We start from the raw sequence: 26,818 nt of genomic DNA, 5'->3' as shown, positions 1-26,818 counted from the left end.
CTTCCTGTCTGCCGAGAGCATGGTGTGGACATCATCCTGAATGCCTCAAGAATGGAGTTTCATCACTTTCTCTTGTCTTCTCTATGTCTTTGTGTGATGATGGCAGTGACACCAGCAGAAGTTGGTGAGGAGCCAGAACAGGAATCAGGTCCCCACTTCTCTGACACAGAGCAGACAGGACACAAGTCAGCAGGGATAGCCTTCAGGGTCAGGACAGACACAGACAGGTCCCAGGCCTGATCTTCCTAGGGCTGGGACAGAAGAGTTTTCTTTTTCACCTCTTCTGGGAGTCACTTGAGGAATGGTCCTTGAGGAGATACTGTTGGCCAAGGGTTGTCTGGCCCAGAAATGTGTGTGTGTGTGTGTGTGTGTGTTTTGAGATGGAGTCTCTGTTGCCCAGGCTGGAGTGCAGTGGTGCGATCTCAGCTCACTGCAACGTCTACCTCCCAAGTTCAAGTGATTCTCCTGCCTCAGCCTGCCGAGTAGCTGGAATTACAGACATGTGCCACTATGCCAAGCTAATTTTTGTATTTGTAGCAGAGATGAGGTTTCTGCATGTTGGCCAGGCTGGTCTCAAACTTCTGACATCAGGTGATCTGCTCGCCTTGGCCTTCCAAAGCTCACAGGCATGAGCCACCGTGCCTGGCTGAAATGTCTTTCAACTGGACAGACCCCTTAGCACTGGGCCTGTAGCTGCAGCACTCCTGAGTAGCAGGGGAGGTGGGGAGGGACACGAGTTCCAGTGCACCAGGAGCTCAGCAAAGGGATGGGGACTGATTCCAGAGTCCAGCTCATCCTTGCAACTCTTCTGTGGAATCCAGAACACATCAGTTTCCACTTATTTTATAGAAGGTTTGGAATCTTCAGTGTCAAACTCTGTCTGTGTTGTGTCTTCCCACAGGGTGGATAGAGGAACCCTGGCTATGGGTGTTTCCTGCCAGGGCAGTGACTGTGTCTTCCTCATTAGTCCTTACCCCAGAGCTCAGTCCTGGGGAGAACATGTTAGGCCCCATGGGCATTGTAGTGAACTCATCCCTGGGGTGAGTTCTAGGTCAGCCCTGGGCTGGGATCTAGCGCAGTTGTGGAAATGTTCCCTTCTCAATCTGTCCAGCCTGTTGAGCCCTACGCCAACCCTGGAGCCTGCCCCAGCTTCTGAGTCAGGGTCCCTGGAGATGAGGTTGAACTTCTGAGGACAATGAGGTGCCCCTGCCCCTGGGCTCCTGCTGCTCTGATCTGGTCATAGACAGGGTGTGCAGGGCCACGGTCTTCCTGTGTGCACGCGTGCCCTCTGCTGGAATCCCTCTGGACCTGGACGTTGTCCTCATTGTTGTCATATCCCCAGCCCCACACAGTGACTGGGCCTTGTGTAGATGCCCAGGAAGTAACCATAAATGTATCGTAGGAGCAGAGCTGCAAACTATTTTGCTAGAAAGCACCAGGGGAGGGGGTTCATGTCTTCCTCATGTCTGGATCTCCTGTGCCATCTAGTGCAGTTCTCAGTCATACGTGTGCCTCCTCATATTTAAATACATTTAAATATTTACAGTTAAAAGTTCAGGGCCTGGCGTGGTGTCTCACACTTGTAATTCTAGCACTTTTGGAGGCTGGGGTGGGTGGATCAGCTGAGGTCAGGAGTTCGAGACCAGTCTGGCCAACATGGTGAAACCCCATCTCTACTAAAAATGCAAAAATTAGCCATGTGTGGTGGCGCACGCTTGTAATCCCAGCTACGCGGGAGGCTGAGGCAGAAGAGTCGCCTAAACCCGGGAGGTGGAGGTTACAGTGAGCTGAGATCATGCCATTGTACTCCAGCCTGGGCAGCAAGAGTGAACCTCCGTCTCAAAAAATTAAAAAAGAAAAAAGAACCTCATCACAACAGCCACCGTGCAATGGCCCAGCAGCTTTCTGTTCATGCAGCGGAGAGATTTCCATCCCCACAGAATGCTCTTTCACATCTGCTGTGAGCCTGGCTGAGGGGCCGATTGTTGAACTCTAACTCAAAGCGTGCACATCAAAGTGGGAATCTCAGGGCTGTGAGATTGGAGGCGAGACCTATAATGGGCCAGTAGAAGGAAAAAGTTGAAACATGGTTCCTTCAGTTCCTGTTTCTCACTTGAAGGCTGGCAAGTGTGAGCGATGCCTTTCTAGAGACCTCTGACTCCCCAGAGCCCAGGGAGAGTCTGACAACACCGAGGGAAGGGCAGAGTGATCTCGTGTAACCCAGTGTGGCCTCACCTGGAGTAGTAGGGTGGGCGAGTTGCTCTCTGGAATAACTTCTTGTGGAGTTTTTGTCTCTAAACATTGGCCAATGGACACTGTCCATGAGGGCAGCTGCAGTGAGGCAGATCTGCAGGTGGAGAATGATACTCTAGGAGGATCTCTGGGAGCAGTTGGGTGACACCTGTTGCTTTGGAACCTAAGAAAAGGGCAATGAAGTCAGAACCAAAGGAAATATGTGTAGAAGTCTGACTTGTTCCTTTTGTATTTTAATAAGCTAGAGATGAGGTGATTTGTGTCCATGGGCTTTGTGTGCTGTGTTTGTAACCATTTTTTTTTTCTTGCTCTGGTGTTTAATGGTTATCTTTCCAGAAGACCAGCTTTTCCTGTCTATGTCAGAGCAAATATCAAAGCCTTGGTCTTTGACTTGGGAATGCAGGAGTCTTATTAGGTCCAGGCACTGACTAAGATGCAAGTATCTGGTGAGACTCCCTCATGCTCACCACTTGAACATAGTTGTTTCTCTGAGATGGTCTCAGAATCTTCAGTCCCACGCTCCATATGCCGCATCCAGCAAAGCTCCCTGAGGGACTCACAGTCTCCAACCTCCAGGGCACTGACATTAACTCTGTGTCCTTTTAGGTCCCCCTGAGGACAGCCTGAGTTTAAAATCTCTACCACCAAGTGAGGAAGACAATGACGATGCCCAGGTAAGACCCCCTTTCTTTGCCTTCTAAGGAAATGCAACTTTCCTGATGTGAGAAACAAACTCACCCATCCACACCCAAAGAATGGACTCAGAGGCCTGCAGAACAGAGAAAGTGAGACTTTTAATGATGGTCTTGCAAGATCGGGTGTCTGATGGGCAGACACACCCAGCACAGTTTCAGCAAGCAATTTATCCCCTAGTGTGCAGGTCCTTCCCCTAGTTCCTCATAGGCTGAGTACTGTGGGGTCACAATCTTCCTGGGTATCACATATTGATTTTTCGGTAGGGGCTTTAGGTTTTTTTTTTTTTTTTTATGGTTGTCTTACCGCATTTTGTTGAAGCCCACAATGCATTGCCATCCTAGTCAGCTCAGGGGCTCTTCCAGTATTTGACTTGTGACCTAAGTAGCTGAGCAGGCTGAAAAGAACAGACAAAATGAGCTATTTTGCAGGCCAGAAAACTTTCAACTTAGACTAAACTTCTTTGTTAAAGTGAGGACAACTAAGCAGGGTGGAAGGGGGACCCCACAAGGCGGCATTGCCTATCCAACCAGGAGCCTAGTGTTTCTTCTGTCCTTTGCTGACCTAAACAGGTTCAAGGCACTTTGTTTTAAAAATGGACCACAGTATATATTATTTCCTTCACCTGATTTCTTTCCTTCTCAATTAATTTTGACATAAGAATATGATGAGGCATATAATGTACAACATACACAACAGTCTTTCTTGGGGTGGAGTTCAGTGGGAACGTCTTCCCATCTAATACATGACACACTAGGATGTTTTTAAATGACAGCATCCATCATCAACTGTAATGCAGAGGGATTTTCCTCCACGCCAGTTTTGAATTAGGCATTGTGACTTTACCAATCTAAATCAACTTCAAAGAAATTCTGTGGGAAAAGCTCTTGTCTTTTCCCTATGCTAGGAGTGTATTGTCTTTGACATGGACTCAGCCACTGTTTCAAAAGTAGTTTTGTGAAGTCATCAAGAGACTAACAGATCTGTGGAAGGGGTGCAGCAGAATTGATCTGATCCTCATAGCATCTTCTTTTGTCTCGTTGCAGATTTTACCATCACGTGTGCAGGGTACGTACCTTGAACTAGCTCACTTTTTGAGAAACCTACTTGCTGGCTTTAATATATAGGTACCTTAATCTGGGTTCCTGTTAAAAATATTGGGGGTGTGGTGAGAGCAAATGATTTTACAAGTGTATAGGTATGAGCAGAGGGGCTGTAGAAATGTGTGTGAACCCAAAGGACCAGCCGGGAGATTTTGTGTGAGCCGATGTGTCTTCATCTGGAGTAGGAGAAGTGAGTGCAGCTCTCAGTGACTTATCGTGATGTTGGTGGTTCTAAAGAGTGGATTCTGGAGAATCTCAGCAGGGAAGAGGATGCCTTTCCAGGTAGGTAACAAGACATCAGATGGGATCTAATAAAACAGCATTTCCAGGAACCTTCATGTTTTACCTGCTGCTTGGGAGGCTCAGGGATGGTGTAGAAAGAGAAAAAGGAAAAGTAAATATAAGCCACGTTTGTTATTTTCAGAGTTTAATGTCTTCATGGTGAGAAGTACTATGTTTATGGGCTTTTGAGTATCTTGTGTTTTTCATCATCTCTTCTTATTTTATTATTGAAAGATGATTTTTCTGAGAACACCTGCTCTTTTCTACCTGTGCCACTGCAAAATGTCAGAGCCTGTGGTTTGGGACACAGTTCTGTCACAGGCAGTTACTTAATCCTGGAGACAGAATTCGTCTGTGGTGTGCCCAGATGCATAGGAGAAGTGGATCCTCTCATAATGAACTGTTGGGTTTCATGGCAGCACATTCATTTGTCTGTCCTTGCTGTTTACCTCTGGTGTCAGGGCATCTCCCTGGGCATGGAGGACAGAATGAAAATTCACTCTGGGCTCACTGCAAAAGCTGGTGTCTTGGAAATGGAGAGAAGCACAACCTTGAGCACACTGTCAGCATTCCATTTCTTCATGTGAATGAGAATATGCAGTTTTACCATCATTTGTGGAAGAGGCTTTCCTTTCCCCATTGTGTATTCTTGGCACCTCTGTTGAAGATCAGCTGACTCTGTATGTGTGCATTTAATTATTGGCTTTCGATTCTATATCTGTGATACTTATGGGTGCTCCCACGCTAGAAGCATGCTGTCTGAATTTCTGTGTTTCTTGTAGATTTCAACCTCATGAATGTGCGTCTTCCAACACTATTCTTTTTCAATGCTACCATGGTTATTTGAGGCATATAAAAATTCATTAACGTCTTAGGATTATCTTTTCCATTTCTGCACGGATGGCTGCTGCCAGTTTGATAGCAATTGTTTTGAGTCTGTAGATCATGTGTGTATTGTGTGTTAATCAGGTTTAGTCTTCCTATCCATGAATGCGGGAAGCCTTTCAACTTATTTGTGCATTCTTTACTTTCTAGAATCTTTATGTTGTCAGCTGATTAGTTAGATTTAACATGACTGATACAAATTTGTGATTTCTTTTTTTTTTTTTTTGAGACAGTGTCTCACTCTGTCACCGTACTAGGGTGCAATGATATGATCTCCACTCACTGCCACCTCCATTTCCCAGGTTCAAGTGATTCTCCTGCCTTATCCTCCCAAGTAGCGGAGACCACAGGTGCGTGCCACCACGTCCAGCTAATTTTTGTATTTTTATTAGAGACGTGATTTTACCATGTTGGCCGGGATGGTCTCGATCTCTTGACCTCATGATCCACCCACCTAGGCCTCCCAAAGCCTGGTATTATAGACATGAGCCACCGCGCCTCGCCAAATTTGTGATATCTTTTATCAATATTTTGTATGTGTGAATGATTAGGCATCAAATAAAAAATATTATATAAGCTAGTTAACCAAAAATCACCCCCTTACTCAAGGACATTTCTTCATGAATTTGTTCATTTCTATTGGTATACATTTCCTCATTTCAGTAGATCATGTATATTTGAACCTGGAAAGTTATCCTCATGGCAGAAAGTTTTCAGAGTCACATCTCTCAGCTTCACTGGTGTAGGTTGCGCAGGCTGTGTGAGCTTGGCCTGTTAGAATGAAGCCTGATCTTTAGGGAATCTCCTGAGGGAAAGTGACACAGAGCTGCTGAAGACCCTGATCAGAGGGAGCCAAAAGGTTGTGTGCACGCACCATAGTTCCAGAAGAAGACTTATAAGGAAGAAATCATGACTGTTTTTAATTTTAGCATTTTAATACTTAATTTTTTAAATGACCTCTATGAAGAAGAAATTGTAATCAGTCTGGTGCGGTGGCTCATGCCTGTAATCCCAGCACTTTGGGAGGCCAAGGTGGGTGGATCACGAGGTCAGGAGATGGAGACCATCCTGGCTAACACACTGAAACCCCGTCTCTACTGAAAATACAAAAAAAACTAGCTGGGCGTGGTGGTGGGTGCCTGTAGTCCCAGCTACTCGGGATGCTGAGGTAGGAGAATGGCATAAACCTGGGAGGCGGATCTTGCAGTGAGCCAAGGTCACACCACTGCACTCTAGCCTGGGGTACAGAGTGACATTCCATCTCAGAAAAAAAAAAAAAAAAAAAGTGTGATCAAGAAAATAGAGTAATTTGGGTAAAATTGAATCCATTTCACCAATAAATTAAGTAATCCTTTAAAACAGATGCTAAATGTGGTACCAGCATAATTGGGTACTAGTGTACTTACACGGTCTTGAATACGTTAAGAAAATGCTGTTTGTTTTGTAGAGTTTCAAGACATTTGAGAGGGAAGAAGGCACTCTTCCATTGACACTTAGTGTGTGGTTTAGTTCCATTTTGGATTGACTGTTTTGTGTTGCTGCATGATGCCTCTAGTACAAGGCCAAGGCCTCCATGTCTCATGTCTTTCCTGATCCCCTCGTCTGCCATCCCTCTTCCACTCAGGGGAATAGCCCAGCATCAACGCAGTCCAAGCTTGTTAATCAGCCACCTCCGTACACCACATCCAGCAGAGCTCCCTGAGTGACTCACAGTCACAAACACCCAGGGCACTGATCTTTCCTCTGTGTCCTTCCAGGTTCTTCTGAGGACAACTTGAGTTTATTAAGCCTACCACGAAGTGAAGATGATTATTTGGATGATGATGATGATGCCCAGGTAAGACCACCTTTCTTTGTCTTCTAAGGAAATGTTGGTTTTCTGATGTGAGAAACAAACTCACCAGTCCAAACCCAAAGAATGGACTCAGGGAGCTGAAAAATAGAAGAAGTGAGATTTTCTTTCCTTTTTTTTTTTTTTTTTTTTTTTTTTTTAGAAAGAGTCTCACTCAATTAGCCAGGCTGGAGTGCAGTGGTGCAGTCTGGACTCCATCTCCTGGGTTCAATGAATTCTCCTGCCTCAGCCTCCTGAGTAGCTGGGATTACAGGCATGTGTCTCCATGCCCAGCTAATTTTTGTATTCTTAGTAGAGACGGTGTTTCAGCATGTTGGCCAGGCTGGTCTCGAACTCCTGACCTCAGGTAATCCACCCACCTCGGCCTCCCAAAGTGCTGGGATTGCAGGCGTTAGCCACCCCGCCTGGCCGAAAGTGAGACTTTTATTGATAGTGTTGCAAGATCCGGTGTCTGATGGGCAGACACACCCAGCACAGTTTCCACAAGCAATTTATCCCCTAGTGTGCAGGTCCCTCCCCTGGTTCCTCGTAGACTGAGTACTATGGGGTCACAGTCTTCCCAGGTGTTGCCTATTGATTTTGGGGGAGGAGGTTTTAGGTATTTTTCTAGGGTTGTCTTACTGCATTTTGTTACAGCCCACAATGCATTACCATCCTAGTCAGCTCAGGGGCTCTTCAGGTGTTTGCCTTATGACCTAAGTAGCTGGGCAGGCTGATAAGAACAGACAAAATGAGCGATTTTCCAGGCCAGTAAACTTTCATCTTAGACTAATCTTCTTTGGTTGAAGTGAGGGCAACTAAGTGGAGAATGGGGGTCCAACAAGCAGGCATTGCCCATCCAAGCGGGAGCCTAGTATATCCTATTTCTTTTGTCCTTTGCTGACCTGAACTGGTTCAAGGCACTTTGTGTTAAAAATGGACAACTGTATACATTATTTCCTTCACCTGATTTCATTCGTTCTCAATTAATTTTGACATAAAAATATGACAAGGCACATTATGTACAACATACACAATTCTCTTTGTGAGGGTGGAGTTCGGTCTGAGTTTCTTTTCATCTAATACATGACACACTAGGGTGGTTTTGAAGGACAGCATCCATCACCAGCTGTAATGCAGAGGCGTTTTCCTCCACACCAGTTTTTCTCCTTGGATGAGGCCTTGTGCATTTACCAACCTAAATCAACCTCAAAGAAATTCTGTGGGAAAAGCTCTTGTCTCTTCCACACGTGTCCTCTATGCTAGAATGTTTGGCCTTTGACCTTGACTCACCACTGTTTCACAAGTAGTTTTGTGAAGTCATCAGGAGACTAACAGATCTGTGTAAGGGGTGCAGCAGAATTGATCTAATCCTCATGGCATCTTCTTTTGTCTCATTGCAGATTTTACCATCACCTGTGCAGGGTACGTACCTTGAACTAACTCACTTTCTGAGAAACAAACTTGCTGGCTTTAATATATAGAAACCTTAATCTGGGTTTCTGTTAAAAAATGTTGGGAGTCTGGTGAGAGCAAATGATTTTACAAGTGTATAGGTATGAGCAGAGGGGCTGTAGAAATGTGTGTGAACCCAAAGGACCAACCAGGAGATTTTGTGTGAGCCAGTGTGTCTTCACCTGGAGTAGGAGAAGTGAGTGCACCTCTCAGTGGCTTATCGTGATGTTGGTGGTTCTAAAGAGTGGATTCTGGAGAATCTCAGCAGGGAAGAGGATGCCTTTCCAGGTAGGTAGGAAGATTTCAGGTGTGGTCTAATAAAACAGCATTTCCAGGAACCTTCATGTTATACCTGCTGCTTAGGAGGCTCAGGGATGGTGTAGAAAAGAGAAAAAGAAAAAGTAGACATAAGCCGCGTTAGTTATTTTCAGAGTTTAACGTCATCATGGTGAGGAGTACTATGTTTATGGGCTTTTGAGTATCTTGTGTTTTTCATCATCTCTTCTTATTTTATTATTGAAAGATGATTTTTCTGAGAACATCTGCTCTTTTCTGCCTGTGCCACTGCAAAATGTCAGAGCCTTTGGTTTGGGACACAGTTCTGTCACAGGCAGTTACTTAATCTTGGAGACAGAATTGTTCTGCGGTGTGCCGAGATGCATAGGAGAAGTGGATCCTCACCTTATGAACTGTTGGGTTTCATGGCAGCACATTCATTTGTCTGTCCTTGCTGTTTACCTCTGGTGTCAGGGCATCTCCCTGGGCATGGAGGACAGAATGTAAATTCACTCTGGGCTCACTGCAAAAGCTGGTGTCTTGGAAATGGAGGGAGAAGCACAACCTTGAGCACACTGTCAGCATTCCATTTCTTCATGTGAATGAGAATATGCAGTTTTACCATCATTTGTGGAAGAGGCTTTCCTTTCCCCATTGTGTATTCTTGGCACCTCTGTTGAAGATCAGCTGACTCTGTATGTGTGCATTTAATTATTGGCTTTCGATTCTATATCTGTGATACTTATGGGTGCTCCCACGCTAGAAGCATGCTGTCTGAATTTCTGTGTTTCTTGTAGATTTCAACCTCATGAATGTGCGTCTTCCAACACTATTCTTTTTCAATGCTACCATGGTTATTTGAGGCATATAAAAATTCATTAACGTCTTAGGATTATCTTTTCCATTTCTGCACGGATGGCTGCTGCCAGTTTGATAGCAATTGTTTTGAGTCTGTAGATCATGTGTGTATTGTGTGTTAATCAGGTTTAGTCTTCCTATCCATGAATGCGGGAAGCCTTTCAACTTATTTGTACGTTCTTTACTTTCTAGAATCTTTATGTTGTCAGCTGATTAGTTAGATTTAACATGACTGATACAAATTTGTGATTTCTTTTTTTTTTTTTTTTGAGACAGTGTCTCACTCTGTCACCGTACTAGGGTGCAATGATATGATCTCCACTCACTGCCACCTCCATTTCCCAGGTTCAAGTGATTCTCCTGCCTTATCCTCCCAAGTAGCGGAGACCACAGGTGCGTGCCACCACGTCCAGCTAATTTTTGTATTTTTATTAGAGACGTGATTTTACCATGTTGGCCGGGATGGTCTCGATCTCTTGACCTCATGATCCACCCACCTAGGCCTCCCAAAGCCTGGTATTATAGACATGAGCCACCGCGCCTCGCCAAATTTGTGATATCTTTTATCAATATTTTGTATGTGTGAATGATTAGGCATCAAATAAAAAATATTATATAAGCTAGTTAACCAAAAATCACCCCCTTACTCAAGGACATTTCTTCATGAATTTGTTCATTTCTATTGGTATACATTTCCTCATTTCAGTAGATCATGTATATTTGAACCTGGAAAGTTATCCTCATGGCAGAAAGTTTTCAGAGTCACATCTCTCAGCTTCACTGGTGTAGGTTGCGCAGGCTGTGTGAGCTTGGCCTGTTAGAATGAAGCCTGATCTTTAGGGAATCTCCTGAGGGAAAGTGACACAGAGCTGCTGAAGACCCTGATCAGAGGGAGCCAAAAGGTTGTGTGCACGCACCATAGTTCCAGAAGAAGACTTATAAGGAAGAAATCATGACTGTTTTTAATTTTAGCATTTTAATACTTAATTTTTTAAATGACCTCTATGAAGAAGAAATTGTAATCAGTCTGGTGCGGTGGCTCATGCCTGTAATCCCAGCACTTTGGGAGGCCAAGGTGGGTGGATCACGAGGTCAGGAGATGGAGACCATCCTGGCTAACACACTGAAACCCCGTCTCTACTGAAAATACAAAAAAACTAGCTGGGCGTGGTGGTGGGTGCCTGTAGTCCCAGCTACTCGGGATGCTGAGGTAGGAGAATGGCATAAACCTGGGAGGCGGATCTTGCAGTGAGCCAAGGTCACACCACTGCACTCTAGCCTGGGGTACAGAGTGACATTCCATCTCAGAAAAAAAAAAAAAAAAAAAGTGTGATCAAGAAAATAGAGTAATTTGGGTAAAATTGAATCCATTTCACCAATAAATTAAGTAATCCTTTAAAACAGATGCTAAATGTGGTACCAGCATAATTGGGTACTAGTGTACTTACACGGTCTTGAATACGTTAAGAAAATGCTGTTTGTTTTGTAGAGTTTCAAGACATTTGAGAGGGAAGAAGGCACTCTTCCATTGACACTTAGTGTGTGGTTTAGTTCCATTTTGGATTGACTGTTTTGTGTTGCTGCATGATGCCTCTAGTACAAGGCCAAGGCCTCCATGTCTCATGTCTTTCCTGATCCCCTCGTCTGCCATCCCTCTTCCACTCAGGGGAATAGCCCAGCATCAACGCAGTCCAAGCTTGTTAATCAGCCACCTCCCTACACCACATCCAGCAGAGCTCCCTGAGTGACTCACAGTCACAAACACCCAGGGCACTGATCTTTCCTCTGTGTCCTTCCAGGTTCTTCTGAGGACAACTTGAGTTTATTAAGCCTACCACGAAGTGAAGATGATTATTTGGATGATGATGATGATGCCCAGGTAAGACCACCTTTCTTTGTCTTCTAAGGAAATGTTGGTTTTCTGATGTGAGAAACAAACTCACCAGTCCAAACCCAAAGAATGGACTCAGGGAGCTGAAAAATAGAAGAAGTGAGATTTTCTTTCCTTTTTTTTTTTTTTTTTTTTTTTTTTAGAAAGAGTCTCACTCAATTAGCCAGGCTGGAGTGCAGTGGTGCAGTCTGGACTCCATCTCCTGGGTTCAATGAATTCTCCTGCCTCAGCCTCCTGAGTAGCTGGGATTACAGGCATGTGTCTCCATGCCCAGCTAATTTTTGTATTCTTAGTAGAGACGGTGTTTCAGCATGTTGGCCAGGCTGGTCTCGAACTCCTGACCTCAGGTAATCCACCCACCTCGGCCTCCCAAAGTGCTGGGATTGCAGGCGTTAGCCACCCCGCCTGGCCGAAAGTGAGACTTTTATTGATAGTGTTGCAAGATCCGGTGTCTGATGGGCAGACACACCCAGCACAGTTTCCACAAGCAATTTATCCCCTAGTGTGCAGGTCCCTCCCCTGGTTCCTCGTAGACTGAGTACTATGGGGTCACAGTCTTCCCAGGTGTTGCCTATTGATTTTGGGGGAGGAGGTTTTAGGTATTTTTCTAGGGTTGTCTTACTGCATTTTGTTACAGCCCACAATGCATTACCATCCTAGTCAGCTCAGGGGCTCTTCAGGTGTTTGCCTTATGACCTAAGTAGCTGGGCAGGCTGATAAGAACAGACAAAATGAGCGATTTTCCAGGCCAGTAAACTTTCATCTTAGACTAATCTTCTTTGGTTGAAGTGAGGGCAACTAAGTGGAGAATGGGGGTCCAACAAGCAGGCATTGCCCATCCAAGCGGGAGCCTAGTATATCCTATTTCTTTTGTCCTTTGCTGACCTGAACTGGTTCAAGGCACTTTGTGTTAAAAATGGACAACTGTATACATTATTTCCTTCACCTGATTTCATTCGTTCTCAATTAATTTTGGTATTAAAATATGACAAGGCACATTATGTACAACATACACAATTCTCTTTGTGAGGGTGGAGTTCGGTCTGAGTTTCTTTTCATCTAATACATGACACACTAGGGTGGTTTTGAAGGACAGCATCCATCACCAGCTGTAATGCAGAGGCGTTTTCCTCCACACCAGTTTTTCTCCTTGGATGAGGCCTTGTGCATTTACCAACCTAAATCAACTTCAAAGAAATTCTGTGGGAAAAGCTCTTGTCTCTTCCACAGGTGTCCTCTATGCTAGAATGTTTGGCCTTTGACCTTGACTCACCAGTGTTTCACAAGTAGTTTTGTGAAGTCATCAGGAGACTAACAGATCTGTGTAAGGGGTGCAGCAGAATTGATCTAATCCTCATGGCATCTTCTTTTGTCTCATTGCAGATTTTACCATCACCTGTGCAGGGTACGTACCTTGAACTAACTCACTTTCTGAGAAACAAACTTGCTGGCTTTAATATATAGAAACCTTAATCTGGGTTCCTGTTAAAAAATGTTGGGAGTCTGGTGAGAGCAAATGATTTCACAAGTGTATAGGTATGAGCAGAGGGGCTGTAGAAATGTGTGTGAACCCAAAGGACCAACCAGGAGATTTTGTGTGAGCCAGTGTGTCTTCACCTGGAGTAGGAGAAGTGAGTGCACCTCTCACTGACTTACCGTGATGTTGGTGGTTCTAAAGAGTGGATTCTGGAGAATCTCAGCAGGGAAGAGGATGCCTTTCCAGGTAGGCAACAAGACATCAGATGGGATCTAATAAAACAGCATTTCCAGGAACCTTCATGTTATACCTGCTGCTTAGGAGGCTCAGGGATGGTGTAGAAAAGAGAAAAAGAAAAAGTAGACATAAGCCGCGTTAGTTATTTTCAGAGTTTAACGTCATCATGGTGAGGAGTACTATGTTTATGGGCTTTTGAGTATCTTGTGTTTTTCATCATCTCTTCTTATTTTATTATTGAAAGATGATTTTTCTGAGAACACCTGCTCTTTTCTGCCTGTGCCACTGCAAAATATCAGAGCCTTTGGTTTGGGACACAGTTCTGTCACAGGCAGTTACTTAATCCTGGAGACAGAATTGTTCTGCGGTGTGCCCAGATGCATAGGAGAAGTGGATCCTCACCTTATGAACTGTTGGGTTTCATGGCAGCACATTCATTTGTCTGTCCTTGCTGTTTACCTCTGGTGTCAGGGCATCTCCCTGGGCCTGGAGGACAGAATGTAAATTCACTCTGGGCTCACTGCAAAAGCTGGTGTCTTGGAAATGGAGGGAGAAGCACAACCTTGAGCACACTGTCAGCATTCCATTTCTTCATGTGAATGAGAATATGCAGTTTTACCATCATTTGTGGAAGAGGCTTTCCTTTCCCCATTGTGTATTCTTGGCACCTCTGTTGAAGATCAGCTGACTCTGTATGTGTGCATTTAATTCTTAGCTTTCGATTCTATATCTGTGATACTTATGGGTGCCCCCACGCTAGAAGCATGCTGTCTGAATTTCTGTGTTTTTTGTAGATTTCAACCTCATGAATGTGCGTCTTCCAACACTATTCTTTTTCAATGTTACCATGGTTATTTGAGGCATATAAAAATTCATTAACGTCTTAGGATTATCTTTTCCATTTCTGCACGGATGGCTGCTGCCAGTTTGATAGCAATTGTTGTGAGTCTGTAGATCATGTGTGCATTGTGTGTTAATCAGGTTTAGTCTTCCTATCCATGAATACGGGAAGCCTTTCAACTTATTTGTACGTTCTTTACTTTCTAGAATCTTTATGTTGTCAGCTGATTAGTTAGATTTAACATGACTGATATAAATCTGTGATTTCTTTTTTTTTTGAGACAGTGTCTCACTCTGTCACCATACTGGGGTGCAGTGATGAGATCTCCACTCACTGCCACCTCCACTCCCGGGTTCAAGTGATTCTCCTGCCTTATTCTCCCAAGTAGCGGAGACCACAGGTGCGTGCCGCCACGTCCAGCTAATTTTTGTATTTTTATTAGAGACGTGATTTTACCATGTTGGCCGGGATGGTCTCGATCTCTTGACCTCATGATCCACCCACCTAGGCCTCCCAAAGCCTGGTATTATAGACATGAGCCACCGCACCTGGCCAAATTTGTGATATCTTTTATCAATATTTTGTATGTGTGAATGATTAGGCATCAAATAAAAAATATTATATAAGCTAGTTAACCAAAAATCACCTCCGTACTCAAGGACATTTCTTCATGAATTTGTTCATTTCTATTGGTATACATTTCCTCGTTTCAGTAGATCATGTATATTTGAACCTGGAAAGTTATCCTCATGGCAGAAAGTTTTCAGAGTCACATCTCTCAGCTTCACTGGTGTAGGTTGCGCAGGCTGTGTGAGCTTGGCCTGTTAGAATGAAGCCTGATCTTTAGGGAATCTCCTGAGGGAAAGTGACACAGAGCTGCTGAAGACCCTGATCAGAAGGACCCAAAAGGTTGTGTGCACACACCATAGTTTCAGAAGAAGACTTATAAGGAAGAAATCATGACTGTTTTTAATTTTAGCATTTTAATACTTAATTTTTTAAATGACCTCTATGAAGAAGAAATTGTGATCAGTCTGGTAGTCTGGTGTGGTGGCTCATGCCTGTAATCCCAGCTCTTTGGGAGGCCAAGGTGGGTGGATCACGAGGTCAGGAGATGGAGACCATCCTGGCTAACACAGTGAAACCCCGTCTCTACTAAAAATACAAAAAAACTAGCTGGGCATGGTGGTGGGTGCCTGTAGTCCCAGCTACTCGGGATGCTGAGGTAGGAGAATGGCATAAACCTGGGAGGCAGATCTTGCAGTGAGCCAAGATCACACCACTGCACTCTAGCCTGGGGTACAAAGTGACATTCCATCTCAGAAAGAAAAAAAAAAAAAAGTGTGATCAATGGAATAGAGTAATTTGAGTAAAATTGAATCCATTTCACCAATAAATTAAGTAATCCTTTAAAACAGATGCTACATGTGGTACCAGCATAATTGGGTACTAGTGTACTTACACGGTCTTGAATACGTTAAGAAAATGCTGTTTGTTTTGTAGAGTTTCAAGACATTTGAGAGGGAAGAAGGCACTCTTCCATTGACCCTTAGTTGTGGTTTAGTTCCATTTTGGATTGAATGTTTTGTGTTGCTGCATGATGCCTCTAGTACAAGGCCAAGGCCTCCATGTCTCATGTCTTTCCTGATCCCCTCGTCTGCCATCCCTCTTCCACTCAGGGGAATAGCCCAGCATCAACGCAGTCCATGCTTGTTAATCAACCACCTCCGTATACCACATCCAGCAGAGCTCCCTGAGTGACTCACAGTCACAAACACCCAGGGCACTGATCTTTCCTCTGTGTCCTTCCAGGTTCTTCTGAGGACAACCTGAGTTTAGTAAGCCTTCCACGAAGTGAAGATGATTATTTGGATGATGATGATGATGCCCAGGTAAGACCACCCTTCTTTAACTTCTAAGGAAATGTTTGTTTTCTGATGTGAGAAACAAACTCACCAGTCCAAACCCAAAGAATGGACTCAGGGAGCTGAAAAATAGAAGAAGTGAGATTTTCTTTCTTTTTTTTTTTTTTTTTTAAGACAGAGTTTCACTCAATTGGCCAGGCTGGAGTGCAGTGGTGCAGTCTGGACTCCATCTCCTGGGTTCAATGAATTCTCCTGCCTCAGCCTCCTGAGTAGCTGGGATTACAGGCATGTGTCTCCATGCCCAGCTAATTTTTGTATTCTTAGTAGAGACGGTGTTTCAGCATGTTGGCCAGGCTGGTCTCGAACTCCTGACCTCAGGTAATCCACCCACCTCGGCCTCCCAAAGTGCTGGGATTACAGGCGTGAGCCACCCCGCCTGGCCGAAAGTGAGACTTTTATTGATAGTGTTGCAAGATCCGGTGTCTGATGGGCAGACACACCCAGCACGGTTTCCGCAAGCAATTTATCCCCTAGTGTGCAGGTCCCTCCCCTTGTTCCTCATAGGTTGAGTACTGTGGAGTCACAATGTTCCCAGGTGTTGCCTATTGATTTTTGGAGAGGGGGTTTTAGGTATTTTTCTAGGGTTGTCTTACTGCATTTTCTTGCAGCCCACAATGCATTGCCATCCTAGTCAGCTCAGGGGCTCTTCAAGTATTTGCCTTATGACCTAAGTAGCTGGGCAGGCTGATAAGAACAGACAAAATGAGCGATTTTCTAGGCCAGTAAACTTTCATCTTAGACTAATCTTCTTTGGTTGAAGTGAGGGCAACTAAGTCGGGTGGAGGGGAGTCTAACAAGCAGGCATTGCCCATCCAAGTAGGAGCCTAGTATATCCTATTTCTTTTGTCCTTTGCTGACCTAAACTGGTTCAAGGCACTTTGTGTTAAAAATGGACAACTGTATACATTATTTCCTTCACCTGATTTCTCTCCTTCTCAATTAATTTTGATATAAAAATATGACAAGGCACATTATGTACAACATACACAATTCTCTTTGTGAGGGTGGAGTTCGGTCTGAGTTTCTTTTCATCTAATACATGACACACTAGGGTGTTTTGAAGGACAGCGTCCATCACCAGCTGTAATGCAGACGCATTTTCCTCCACACCAGTTTTTCTCCTTGGATGAGGCCTTGTGCATTTACCAACCTAAATCAACCTCAAAGAAATTCTGTGGGAAAAGCTCTTGTCTCTTCCACACGTGTCCTCTATGCTAGAATGTTTGGCCTTTGACCTTGACTCACCACTGTTTCACAAGTAGTTTTGTGAAGTCATCAGGAGACTAACAGATCTGTGTAAGGGGTGCAGCAGAATTGATCTAATCCTCATGGCATCTTCTTTTGTCTCATTGCAGATTTTACCATCACCTGTGCAGGGTACGTACCTTGAACTAACTCACTTTCTGAGAAACAAACTTGCTGGCTTTAATATATAGAAACCTTAATCTGGGTTTCTGTTAAAAAATGTTGGGAGTCTGGTGAGAGCAAATGATTTCACAAGTGTATAGGTATGAGCAGAGGGGCTGTAGAAATGTGTGTGAACCCAGAGGACCAACCAGGAGATTTTGTGTGAGCCAGTGAGTCTTCACCTGGAGTAGGAGAAGTGAGTGCAGCTCTCACTGACTTATCCTGATGGTGGTGGTTCTGAAGAGTGGATTCTGGAGAATCTCAGCAGGGAATAGGATGCCTTTCCAGGTAGGTAGGAAGATTTCAGGTGTGGTCTAATAAAACAGCATTTCCAGGAGCCTTCATGTTATACCTGCTGCTTGGGAGCCTGAGGGAGGGTGTAGAAAGAGAAAAAGAAAAAGCAAATATAAGTCAAGTTTGTTTTTTTTAGAATTGAATTGTCATGATGGTGAGAAGTACTATGTTTATGGGCTTTTGAGTATCCTGTGTTTTCGATCATCTCTTCTTACTTTATTATTTAAAGATAATCTTTCTAAAACACCTGCTCTTTTCTGTCTCTGACACTGCAAAATCTCAAAGCCTTTGGTTTAGAACAGAGTTCTATAACAAGCAGTTACTTTATGCTGGAGACAAAATTCTTATGTGGAGTGCCCAGATGCATAGGAGAAATCAATCCGTATCTTATGAACGGTTAGGTTTCCTGGCAGCACACTCATTTGTCCGTTTTTCCTGCTTACGTCTGGTTTCAAGAGCTCTTCCTGGGTGTGGAGGACAGAATGAAAATTCACTCTGGGCTCACTGCAAAAGCTCCAGTGTCTTGGAAATGGAGGGAGAAGTACAACCTTGAGCACACTCTCTGCATTCTATTTCTTCATTTGAATGAGAATATGCAGTTTTACCATCATTTGTTGAAGAGGCTTTCCTTTCCCTCCATTATGTATTTTTGACACCTTTGTTGAAGATCAGTTTACTGTACGTGTGTTCATTCAATTCTGGGCTCTCTATATCTGTGAAACTTATGAGTGCCCCTATGCTAGAACCATGGTGTCTGTATTTCTGTATTGTGTGTGTGTGTGTGGATTTCAATCTCATGAATGTGCATCCTCTAACACTATTTTTTTAATGTCATCATGGTTACTTGAGGCACATAAAATTCATTAAAATTGTAGGATTATCTTTTCCATTTCTGCACAGATGGCTGTTACCAGTTTGATAGTAATTGTTGTGAGTCTGTAGATCATGTGTGTAGTATTGTGTGTTAATCAGGTTTGGTCTTCCTATCCATGAATACAAGATGCCTTTCCACTTATTTGTACCTTCTTTACTTCCTAGGATCTTCATGTTGACAGCTGATAAGTTAGATTTAACATGACCGGTAGAAATTTTTGATTTCTTATACCAATATTTTGTATGTCTGAATGAACAGGCATCAAATATATATATATATATTTGATGAGAGAGAGAGAGAGAGGGAGAGAGACAGACAGAGAGAGAGAGAGAGAGAGATGGAGGTTCACTCTTCTTGCCCAGGCTGGAGTGCAATGGCATGATCTCGACTCGCTGTAACCTCTGCCTCCCAGGTTCAAGCGATTCTCTTGCCTGAGACTCCTGAGTAGCTGGGATTACAGGTCCTCACCACCATGCCTAGCTAATTTTTTGTATTTTTAGTAGAGACGGGTTTTCACCATGTTGGCCAGGCTGGTCATGAACTCCTGACCTCAGGTCACCCACCCGCCTCAGCCTCCCAAAGTGCTGGGATTACAGGTGTGAGCCAGAGCGCTCGGCCAAAAAAATAATTTTTATGTAAGCTAGTTAACCAAAAATCACCCCATACTCATGAACATTTTTTCATGAATTTGTTCATTTCTATTGGTATACATTTCCTCATTTCAGTAGATAATGTGTATTTGAACCTTTAAACTTATCTTCATGGCTTAAAGTGTTCAGAGTCATGTCTCTCAGCTTCACTGGTGTAGGTAGAGCAGGCTGTGTGAGCTTGGCCTGTTTGAATGAAGCTTGATTTTTAGGGAATCTCCCCAGGGAGAGTCACACAGGAGCTGCTTGAGCCCCTGATCACAGGGCCCCAAAAGGGTGTTTAGAAGTCGTTCCAGAAGAAGACTTACAAAGAGGAAATCATGACTATTTTTATTGTAACATTTTAATATTGAATTTTTAAATGATCTCTATGAAGAAGAATGTGTGATTAATAGAATAGAGTAATTTGGGTAAAATTCAGTCAATTTCACTAATAAAATAGGCTTTTAATCAAGTAATGAATCCTTTAAAACAGATGCTAAATGTGGTATCAGCATAATTAGATACTAGTGTACTGATGTGGTCTTGAATACATTAAGAAAATGCTGTTTGTTTCATGGAGTTTCAAAACATTTGAGAGGGAGGAAGGCACTCTTCCATTGACCCTCAGTGTGCATTTTTGTTCCATTTTGGGTTGACTATTTTGTGTTGCTGCCTGATACCTCCAGTGCAAGGCCAAGGCCTCCATGTCTCATGTCTTTCCAGCTCCCCTTCTCTGCCATCCCTCTTCCCCTCAGGGGAATAGCCCAACATCAACTCAGTCCATGCTTATTAATCAACCACCTCCATACAACAATTCTGGCAAAGCCTCGTGAGTGACTCAGTCACTAACCACCGGTGCACTGATCTTTCCTCTGTGTCCTTCCAGCTCGTCCTGAGGACGACCTGTTTTTAAGATGCTCACCGCAACATAAAGATGAAGATGATAATGATGATGGTGATGTCCAGGTAAGATCCCCCTTTTTTGTCTTCTACAGCAGTGTTGCTTTCCTGATTCTTTACTTCTCAATTAATTTTGATTTGAAAACCTGGCAATGCACATTATGTACACTGTACACTATTGTCTTTGTGGGGCTGGAATTCATAAGTGTGTCTTCCCAACTTCTACATGGTCCGCTATGCTGCTTCTAAATGACAACATCCAGTATCAACTGGAATACTGAGGCATTTTCCACAATACCAGTTTTCCTCCTTGGATTAAGCATTGTACATTTGCATATAAAATTAAATTTAAAGGCAAATTCTGTGAATAGAAGTCTTGTTTTTCTATAGCTATCTTCTGTGCTAGTCTTTGGGGATTTTGACCTATGGCTCAATCACTGTACTGCCTTCTGGTTTTTTTATCGTTGTCCAGAGAATAACAGATCTATGTCAAGTGCACAGCAGAATCTGATTCTCATGTTTTCTTTTATATAATTGCAGATAACAGCTTGGAATGAAAATGGTATGTACCATGAAATAACTCACTTATAGAGGGAAAAACTTGCTAGCTTCAGTGTATAGAAACCTGATTCTGGGTTCCTGCTGGGAAAGAGGCTTGGGGTTCTCGTGAAAGTGATTTTGCCAATATAGAACTCTGGCCCAAGAAGCTGTAGGAAGGTTTGTCAACCCAGAAGAAAGATGAGGGGATCATGTATGAAGCAGTGTGGGGTGGGAGAATAGCCCATCAATCAGCTTCAGCTAAAGTAGGAGGAGCGGGTGAGTCACTCTCTCTAATGACTTATCCTGGTGTTTTTCTTTCTAAAGACTTGACGCTGGAGAGCATAAGTGATGAGGAGACTTATCCAGGTAGGGAACTACGTGCCAGGAAAAACCCAATGGGAAAAGGTTCCCAGGAGCCTCCAGGTTATCCCTGCTGCTTGTGAGGAGGGGCTGAAGGAGGGGGTATGAAATCAGAAAGAAAATGGAAATATGTGTGAGGTCTGGCTTGTTGTTCTCAGAGTTTCTTGGCATCATGGTAAGAACTGTCTCTATGGGCTATGGGGGTGCCGCGTTCATGAGAGATTCTCTTTGCAGTCCACCTGCTCTTTTCTGCCTGTGTAACATCAGATCCTTTGGTTTGGATTAGTCAGCACTCCTAGGGATTGTACACAAGGGGTGCAGGCTTAAGCACTGGGTGTCATCTGTGATGAAGGGAATCTGGGGGACACAGCTCTCTCAAAGGCATTTCCTGGAACCTAGAGACACAGTTCTTCTGCTGTGTGCCAAGGAGAAATCGAGAATCACCTCTGAACTTTCAGGACTTGTTAGTGCACATTCATGTTTCTGTCCTCGCTGTGAGCTCCTGGTTTAAAGGGATCTCCCGGGGTGGATGGCGGACTGAATATTCACTCTGGGCTCACTGGTAAAACCCCAGTCTCCTTTGAATGGGGAAAAGTTTGACCCTGAGCACATTTCCAACCTCCACTTCCCAATCCAGTTACAGATTCTGAGATAAGGCTTCTTTCTCCCCAGTTCTCTAATTTTTGGGTAAGCCAAGAATTCCTTCCCACAAAAGATAGTATCACATTATTTCCTGTTTTCAAAGATTTGGCTTTGGTTTTGTTCTCTGAGATGATATTCATCACTGAAGTTCTAGACTTTTTCTCTTTCTTTCTTTCTTTCTTTCTTTTTTTTTTTTAGCTGGAGTCTCGTTCTGTCCCCCAGGCTGGAGTGCAGTGGCTTGCTTACTGCAAGCTCTGCCTCCCGGGTTCACGCCATTCTCCTTCCTTAGCCTCCTGAGTAGCTGGGAGTACAGGCACCCGCCACCATGCTTCGCTAATTTTTTGTATTTTTGGTAGAGAAAGAGTTTCACCATGTTGGCCAGCCTGGTCACGAACTCCTGACCTCAGGCAATCGGCCCGCCTCAGCCTCCCAAAGTGCTCGGATTATAGGCATGAGCCACTGTGCCTGGCCAGAGTTATTTTTAATATAATTGTGTCTATCTCAAGTAATGGTGCTTTGAGTATTTTTGTCAATGGTTTTGGAATAACACCACCACTCACTTCTGTGGAGTAGACTGTTGGAAGGGGGCTTATCTTTCATTGTCATAAATAATGCCAAATTTTTTTCCAAAATGATGACACCAATTCATGCTCCTCTAACAGTATATATGAGTAGCCATTTCTCCAAATCCTCGTGGACTCTTAGTTTTATCTCTTTCTAAAAATTCCATCACTGTGGTTAGTCTTTCATTTGTATAACATATCTTAAAATCTTTACCAAAAAGAAATGTTGTTTGACTCTAATGATGCGGCGCAGTAGGTTTGTTTACACCGCCTCACCACAGACACATAAGTAACGCACTGCGCTGACATTCCAACAGTTACGACTTTACTAGGCAAAGGGAAATTTTCAGCTTTGTTATAATCTTATGGGACCACTGTCATACATGTGGTCTGTCATTGACCAAAATGTCATTCTGCCACATATGACTGTAGTTGATAAGCAGGTGCTTAAGTTATAAGAATGAACATAATAACAGATATAAATTGAGTATCAGATACTATATGGGCACTTCTCTATGTTGCCTCCTTGAAGTGTCACAATCACTTTGAGACAGAATTAGTTTTGTTATAGTCATTATACAGATGAGGAATGTGAGTCTCAGTTAAGTAAATTACTCAGGAGACACACCAAGAGCGGGATCTCTTTAACACCAAAGGCTAATCTAGAAACTAACATGCTACACCGCCTGTAGTGGCAAAGTAGACTTACCATAAAATAAAACGTGCTTCCACAGCTGGGTGTGTGAGCTTAGTGAGGGTGGCGTTACCCATTGCTCCATGGCTCAGAAATTGGTCTTGCTGAAACTCGGATGGAGAAGCTCTTGGCTCAGGGAGTGAAAAGTTACAGGTTGTATGAGTGCAATTGAAGGATTATGCTTCCATAGAGCATGTGGTTGTTCTTATGGAATGAGAACAGAGACAATCAAAGAGAATCACCCAGAGCAAGACTCCATCTCAAAAAAAAAAAAAAAAATGACCATCGAATAGTTAAAAATTAGATGCAGTTAACCAAACTGGGTCTTACTGTGTAAAAAAAAAAAAATGTGCTTTTAGACAGTGATAGAAAAGAAGAAAAAATAGGCCGGGCGCGGTGGCTCACGCCTGTAATCCCAGCACTTTGGGAGGCCGAGGTGGGCGGATCACTAGGTCAGGAGATCGAGACCACGGTGAAACCCCGTCTCTACTAAAAATACAAAAAAAATTAGCCGGGCGCGGTTGTGGGCGCCTGTAGTCCCAGCTACTCGGGAGGCTGAGGCAGGAGAATGGCGTGAACCCGGGAGGCGGAGCTTGCAGTGAGCCGAGATCGCGCCACTGCACTCCAGCCTGGGCGACAGAGCAAGACTCCGTCTCAAAAAAAAAAAAAAAAAAAAAAAGAAAAAATAGTTGATGTGTTCTATGTGGGACTGTGGAATAAACTGCTTTTAAATAGAATTTTGTATGAAGTTCTTTAGGCAATAAGTAAAAATGGAAGGGAAACCTGATGGCAGAGAGCAGCCAGGACCACAGTTGTCTGTGGCTGCAGAGTCTGTGGTGGAGCCTGGAATGCACCAAAGACCACGAGTCTCCGCGGGCAGTCAGTTCAGTGACAGCACCGCTCATTGTCTGATCTGCAGGCACCCCAGTAGCACATGGAGAGAACAGGGAGGCCTAAGATGAGTCCGGGTCATGGAAGGTCTCCAGTGAGAGGATCGTGGAAGATGTGAAAAGCATCCTGGAGGGGAAGGTAGCCCTGCAGCTTAGTGGTCCAGTTTCCTTCACTGATCTGACTTGGTATAGCATAGAGGTGCTCACACAGCAGCCCCCAGTATCCTCCCACTTCCCTAAAGGCTTAAACACACCATGGTGTGTATCAGTTTCTAAAAGAGCACAATAGCACGTTACTGAACAACTAAAATTGCAGAGAAGTGGCCTTGTTTCCTGGAAGTGTTTCAGGGAGGGGAGGTGGTGAGGCTCCACTGGGGAAATGCTCATGGCCAAAGAAAGATGAGGCCTGAGGACCGGCAGTTGGGCTCAGCCACATGGAGACCACGTGGTGCCCTACAAGAGCAATCTGGTGGTGTGGTGCTGGGGAGGGGAGAGGGCCAGGGCCACAGACCTGTGCAGGGATTCCGAACCAGAGGGCTCCTCAGAACGGACACAGGAGATGGTCTGTAAGGACCTGTCCCACTCCAATGAGGGCATGAGGGGCAGAGAGGGAGGAAAGCAGCCCCACATAGGAGGATGCCTAGGGTAGGGAAGCAGGTCTCGAAAGAGCTAGGTTTCAGTCCAAGCAAGAAAGGGAAGAATGTTCCAGGGAGATGCTGAGGCCCTGGGGCCTCCAGAGGGCTTGGAAAAAAGGTTTCAGCAGATGGGGTCAGAAAAGGAGTATTCAAGGCCATGAAGGGGAGGTGACCTGATCTTCTTGCAGCCCCTGATGCAAACAAGGATAAAGGACATAATGAGATTAGTCCTGAGTCTGAGGCAGAGAACGGTGAGGAGGACGTGAGTTTGGAAAGGGAGGGAAGGGCCTGGCTGGGAGAAGGCAGGGTTCTGGGACCTCTACAGTCCTTCCAGGGAAGATCAGAGCCCAGAGAGGCCCAGGGCTTCTTCTTAACACTTGCCCAAACCGGTGTACCCCTGGTCAGGGGGTGCTGTGTAGACTGCTGTGGAGTGAGGGGGCAGCTTCTCCTGGACATAGGACCCTGGGCACCTGCAGGATGCAGGGTTCCAGGCTCTCTCAGATGCCTGCTGATGCATCTCCTCTGAGGGGCTGTAAACTGGCTTCTTGGGTACCCACAATGTACAAGGCACTTATTTTCAATATGATGCACCTGGCACTGCCAAAATCATACCCATTTAGGAAAGACACAATTACTATCCCCATTTTAGAGCTAGGAAAACTGAGGCACTGAGCAGTTAATCAACTTGCCCCAGCCTCCATAGATAAACAGTCAGTATAGAGCTGGGGTCTCAACACAGCTGGCTCCCTCCATAGTGTGGGCTTATAGCCACTGGCTGTCCCACTTCCCTTGTCCAGCCTTGGCTCTCTGGGCTGGCAGTTTGTGCCTTTGGGCTACAGTTGAATGACCAGTTGCCTCTTCCAGGCTGGTTCCCATACCTCTCCTGGCAGCAGCTTCTTAAATCCCAGAAACTGATAACAGTGTGGTAAATGGGCCTTGGAGAATGGAGGCAAGGGTGTGGTGCTCAGCACTTCTAGGTCACAACATAGTCTGTGTTCCTGGCCCTCCCCTTGTAACAGAGGCACCTCCGTCCCTGGCTGATGAGTTCCTGCATCTCTAATTTCTTCTCAGCCTGGACTGCAGAGGTAGGAACCCAGGAGATGCTGGCGTGGTGGCTGCTTAGTGGGATGATGTCATAGTGCACAAAGCTGGGAGCCTGCTCTCACTGAAAAGGGATTGTCTCTTCTTCATCCAGGGTGAAGCCCTCCCAGGAGCTGACCAGGGAGCTGACCTAAAGGGCAGACCAGCACGTGCTACAGGAACATCTGAGGGAGGCTCAAGCTCTGCAGTCGGGTGTTTTCCATGGATTCCTAGGCTCCCCTCCTGGACAGCACCAGGAATGTGCCTTCGAGGTGGGGCTTCAGGCCAGCCTGGGGGCATGGTTGGGTGACTTTGGAGAATGCAGCTCTTTGCTGGGAAGATCTTGAGGAGGAAACCAGAACCTCTCCCTGTCCTGAGTTCTCATCCTTGGGGGAGCCTTTTAGGACAGAGTCATCCTCAGTCGTAAGAACCTGCATCGGGTTTCACCTTTTGCCTTCCTTCCTGCCACCCAGGGTAGGGAAAGGGCAGACCTAGCTGAGCAGAGCCACAGCCAGCCACACCCCATGGGTCAATCACTGGAGCTTCTGAAACCTGGGTGATGCCTGGTGCAGCTGCGTTCCTTCCTTCCCCCAGCCCAAGTTCCTGCCCCCAGCTTTGCCCCTGGAGGTCTCCGTCCTCTCTACATGCTGAGGAAAACTCTTGGCCCCAGCAGAGAGTGAAACTCCAAGGCCATTTCCCACCCACCCCAGCACTGGGTTCGGCCTGTACCATCCAGGACCTGGTGCTTCTGGGCCTGGCATTCCACCTTTGGCAAGAGAGTGAGAAGAGATGTGACTGTGCTCCAGGAACAGAAAGTGCCATTCGAACTTGAAATAAAGAGACTGAGTGCATTGATTCAGGTGCGGAGGTGGCTGATCAGGTCTGACCCAATGAGGGGCTCAGGGTTTCCACTCAAAGACATCGATGGCGATCTGGGTCGCCTGCCATAAAGTCTCGCCCTCGTAAGCCTTGCTGTCAGAGTCCTCCTCCAGGACATGGAAGGTATGCACGTGGGCCTGCACAACCTTGCAGCCCTCAGGGGCCTCTGGCAGCATGGTGAAGGCCTTGGTGGCCTTCAGGTACACGCTGCCTGTGGGTGAGTGTAGCAGCTTCAAGAGCAGGCTGATGGCTTGTGCATCCAGGGCCACATACTTCTCAGCAGGCCACCAACACAGGGAATTTCTAACAGCCTGTGGGGGTTCTTTTCACCCTATCCCTCTTTTGACCATCGTGCCTGCAGTCTCAGGGGAGGTGCCACCCTGTCCCCCTGCTGCAGGGATTCCCTGATTCATTCATACAGTGA

The 26,818-nt window shown here is 45.0% G+C and overlaps 1 protein-coding gene across 7 annotated transcripts in view; it reads left to right on the top strand.

The window, feature by feature from the left end:
* The window catches only part of LOC105464193 (aspartate-rich protein 1-like), a 29,767-nt gene extending 3,393 nt beyond the window's left edge, over positions 1-26,374 (top strand). Inside the window, exons 2-16 of one of the 7 annotated variants that reach the window (XR_011613982.1) lie at positions 2,860-2,927; positions 3,993-4,014; positions 6,974-7,053; positions 8,451-8,472; positions 11,436-11,515; positions 12,911-12,932; positions 13,206-13,250; positions 15,895-15,974; positions 17,363-17,384; positions 20,098-20,177; positions 20,652-20,673; positions 20,976-21,017; positions 25,455-25,520; positions 25,631-25,787; positions 26,110-26,374. Coding sequence is in view for 3 of the 7 variants with exons in the window: in XM_071080252.1 (XP_070936353.1) it covers positions 2,860-2,927; positions 3,993-4,014; positions 6,974-7,053; positions 8,451-8,472; positions 11,436-11,515; positions 12,911-12,932; positions 13,206-13,250; positions 15,895-15,974; positions 17,363-17,384; positions 20,098-20,177; positions 20,652-20,673; positions 20,976-21,017; positions 25,455-25,495 (626 nt within the window). In the remaining 4 variants the exon portion in view is untranslated. Of the gene's footprint in view, positions 1-2,859; positions 2,928-3,992; positions 4,015-6,973; positions 7,054-8,450; positions 8,473-11,435; positions 11,516-12,910; positions 12,933-13,205; positions 13,251-15,894; positions 15,975-17,362; positions 17,385-17,585; positions 17,703-20,097; positions 20,178-20,651; positions 20,674-20,975; positions 21,018-23,829; positions 23,940-25,454; positions 25,521-25,630 lie in introns of those variants that run through there. The other 6 variants (XR_011613981.1, XR_011613983.1, XM_071080252.1 and 3 more) reach the window with 6 other exon arrangements.
* Positions 26,375-26,818: the final 444 nt, after the last annotated feature.

The sequence above is a fragment of the Macaca nemestrina genome, chromosome 15, assembly GCF_043159975.1.
Source record: "Macaca nemestrina isolate mMacNem1 chromosome 15, mMacNem.hap1, whole genome shotgun sequence".
NCBI classification, from domain to species: Eukaryota; Metazoa; Chordata; class Mammalia; order Primates; family Cercopithecidae; genus Macaca; species Macaca nemestrina.
This window is presented reverse-complemented; position numbering and strand designations above follow the sequence as displayed.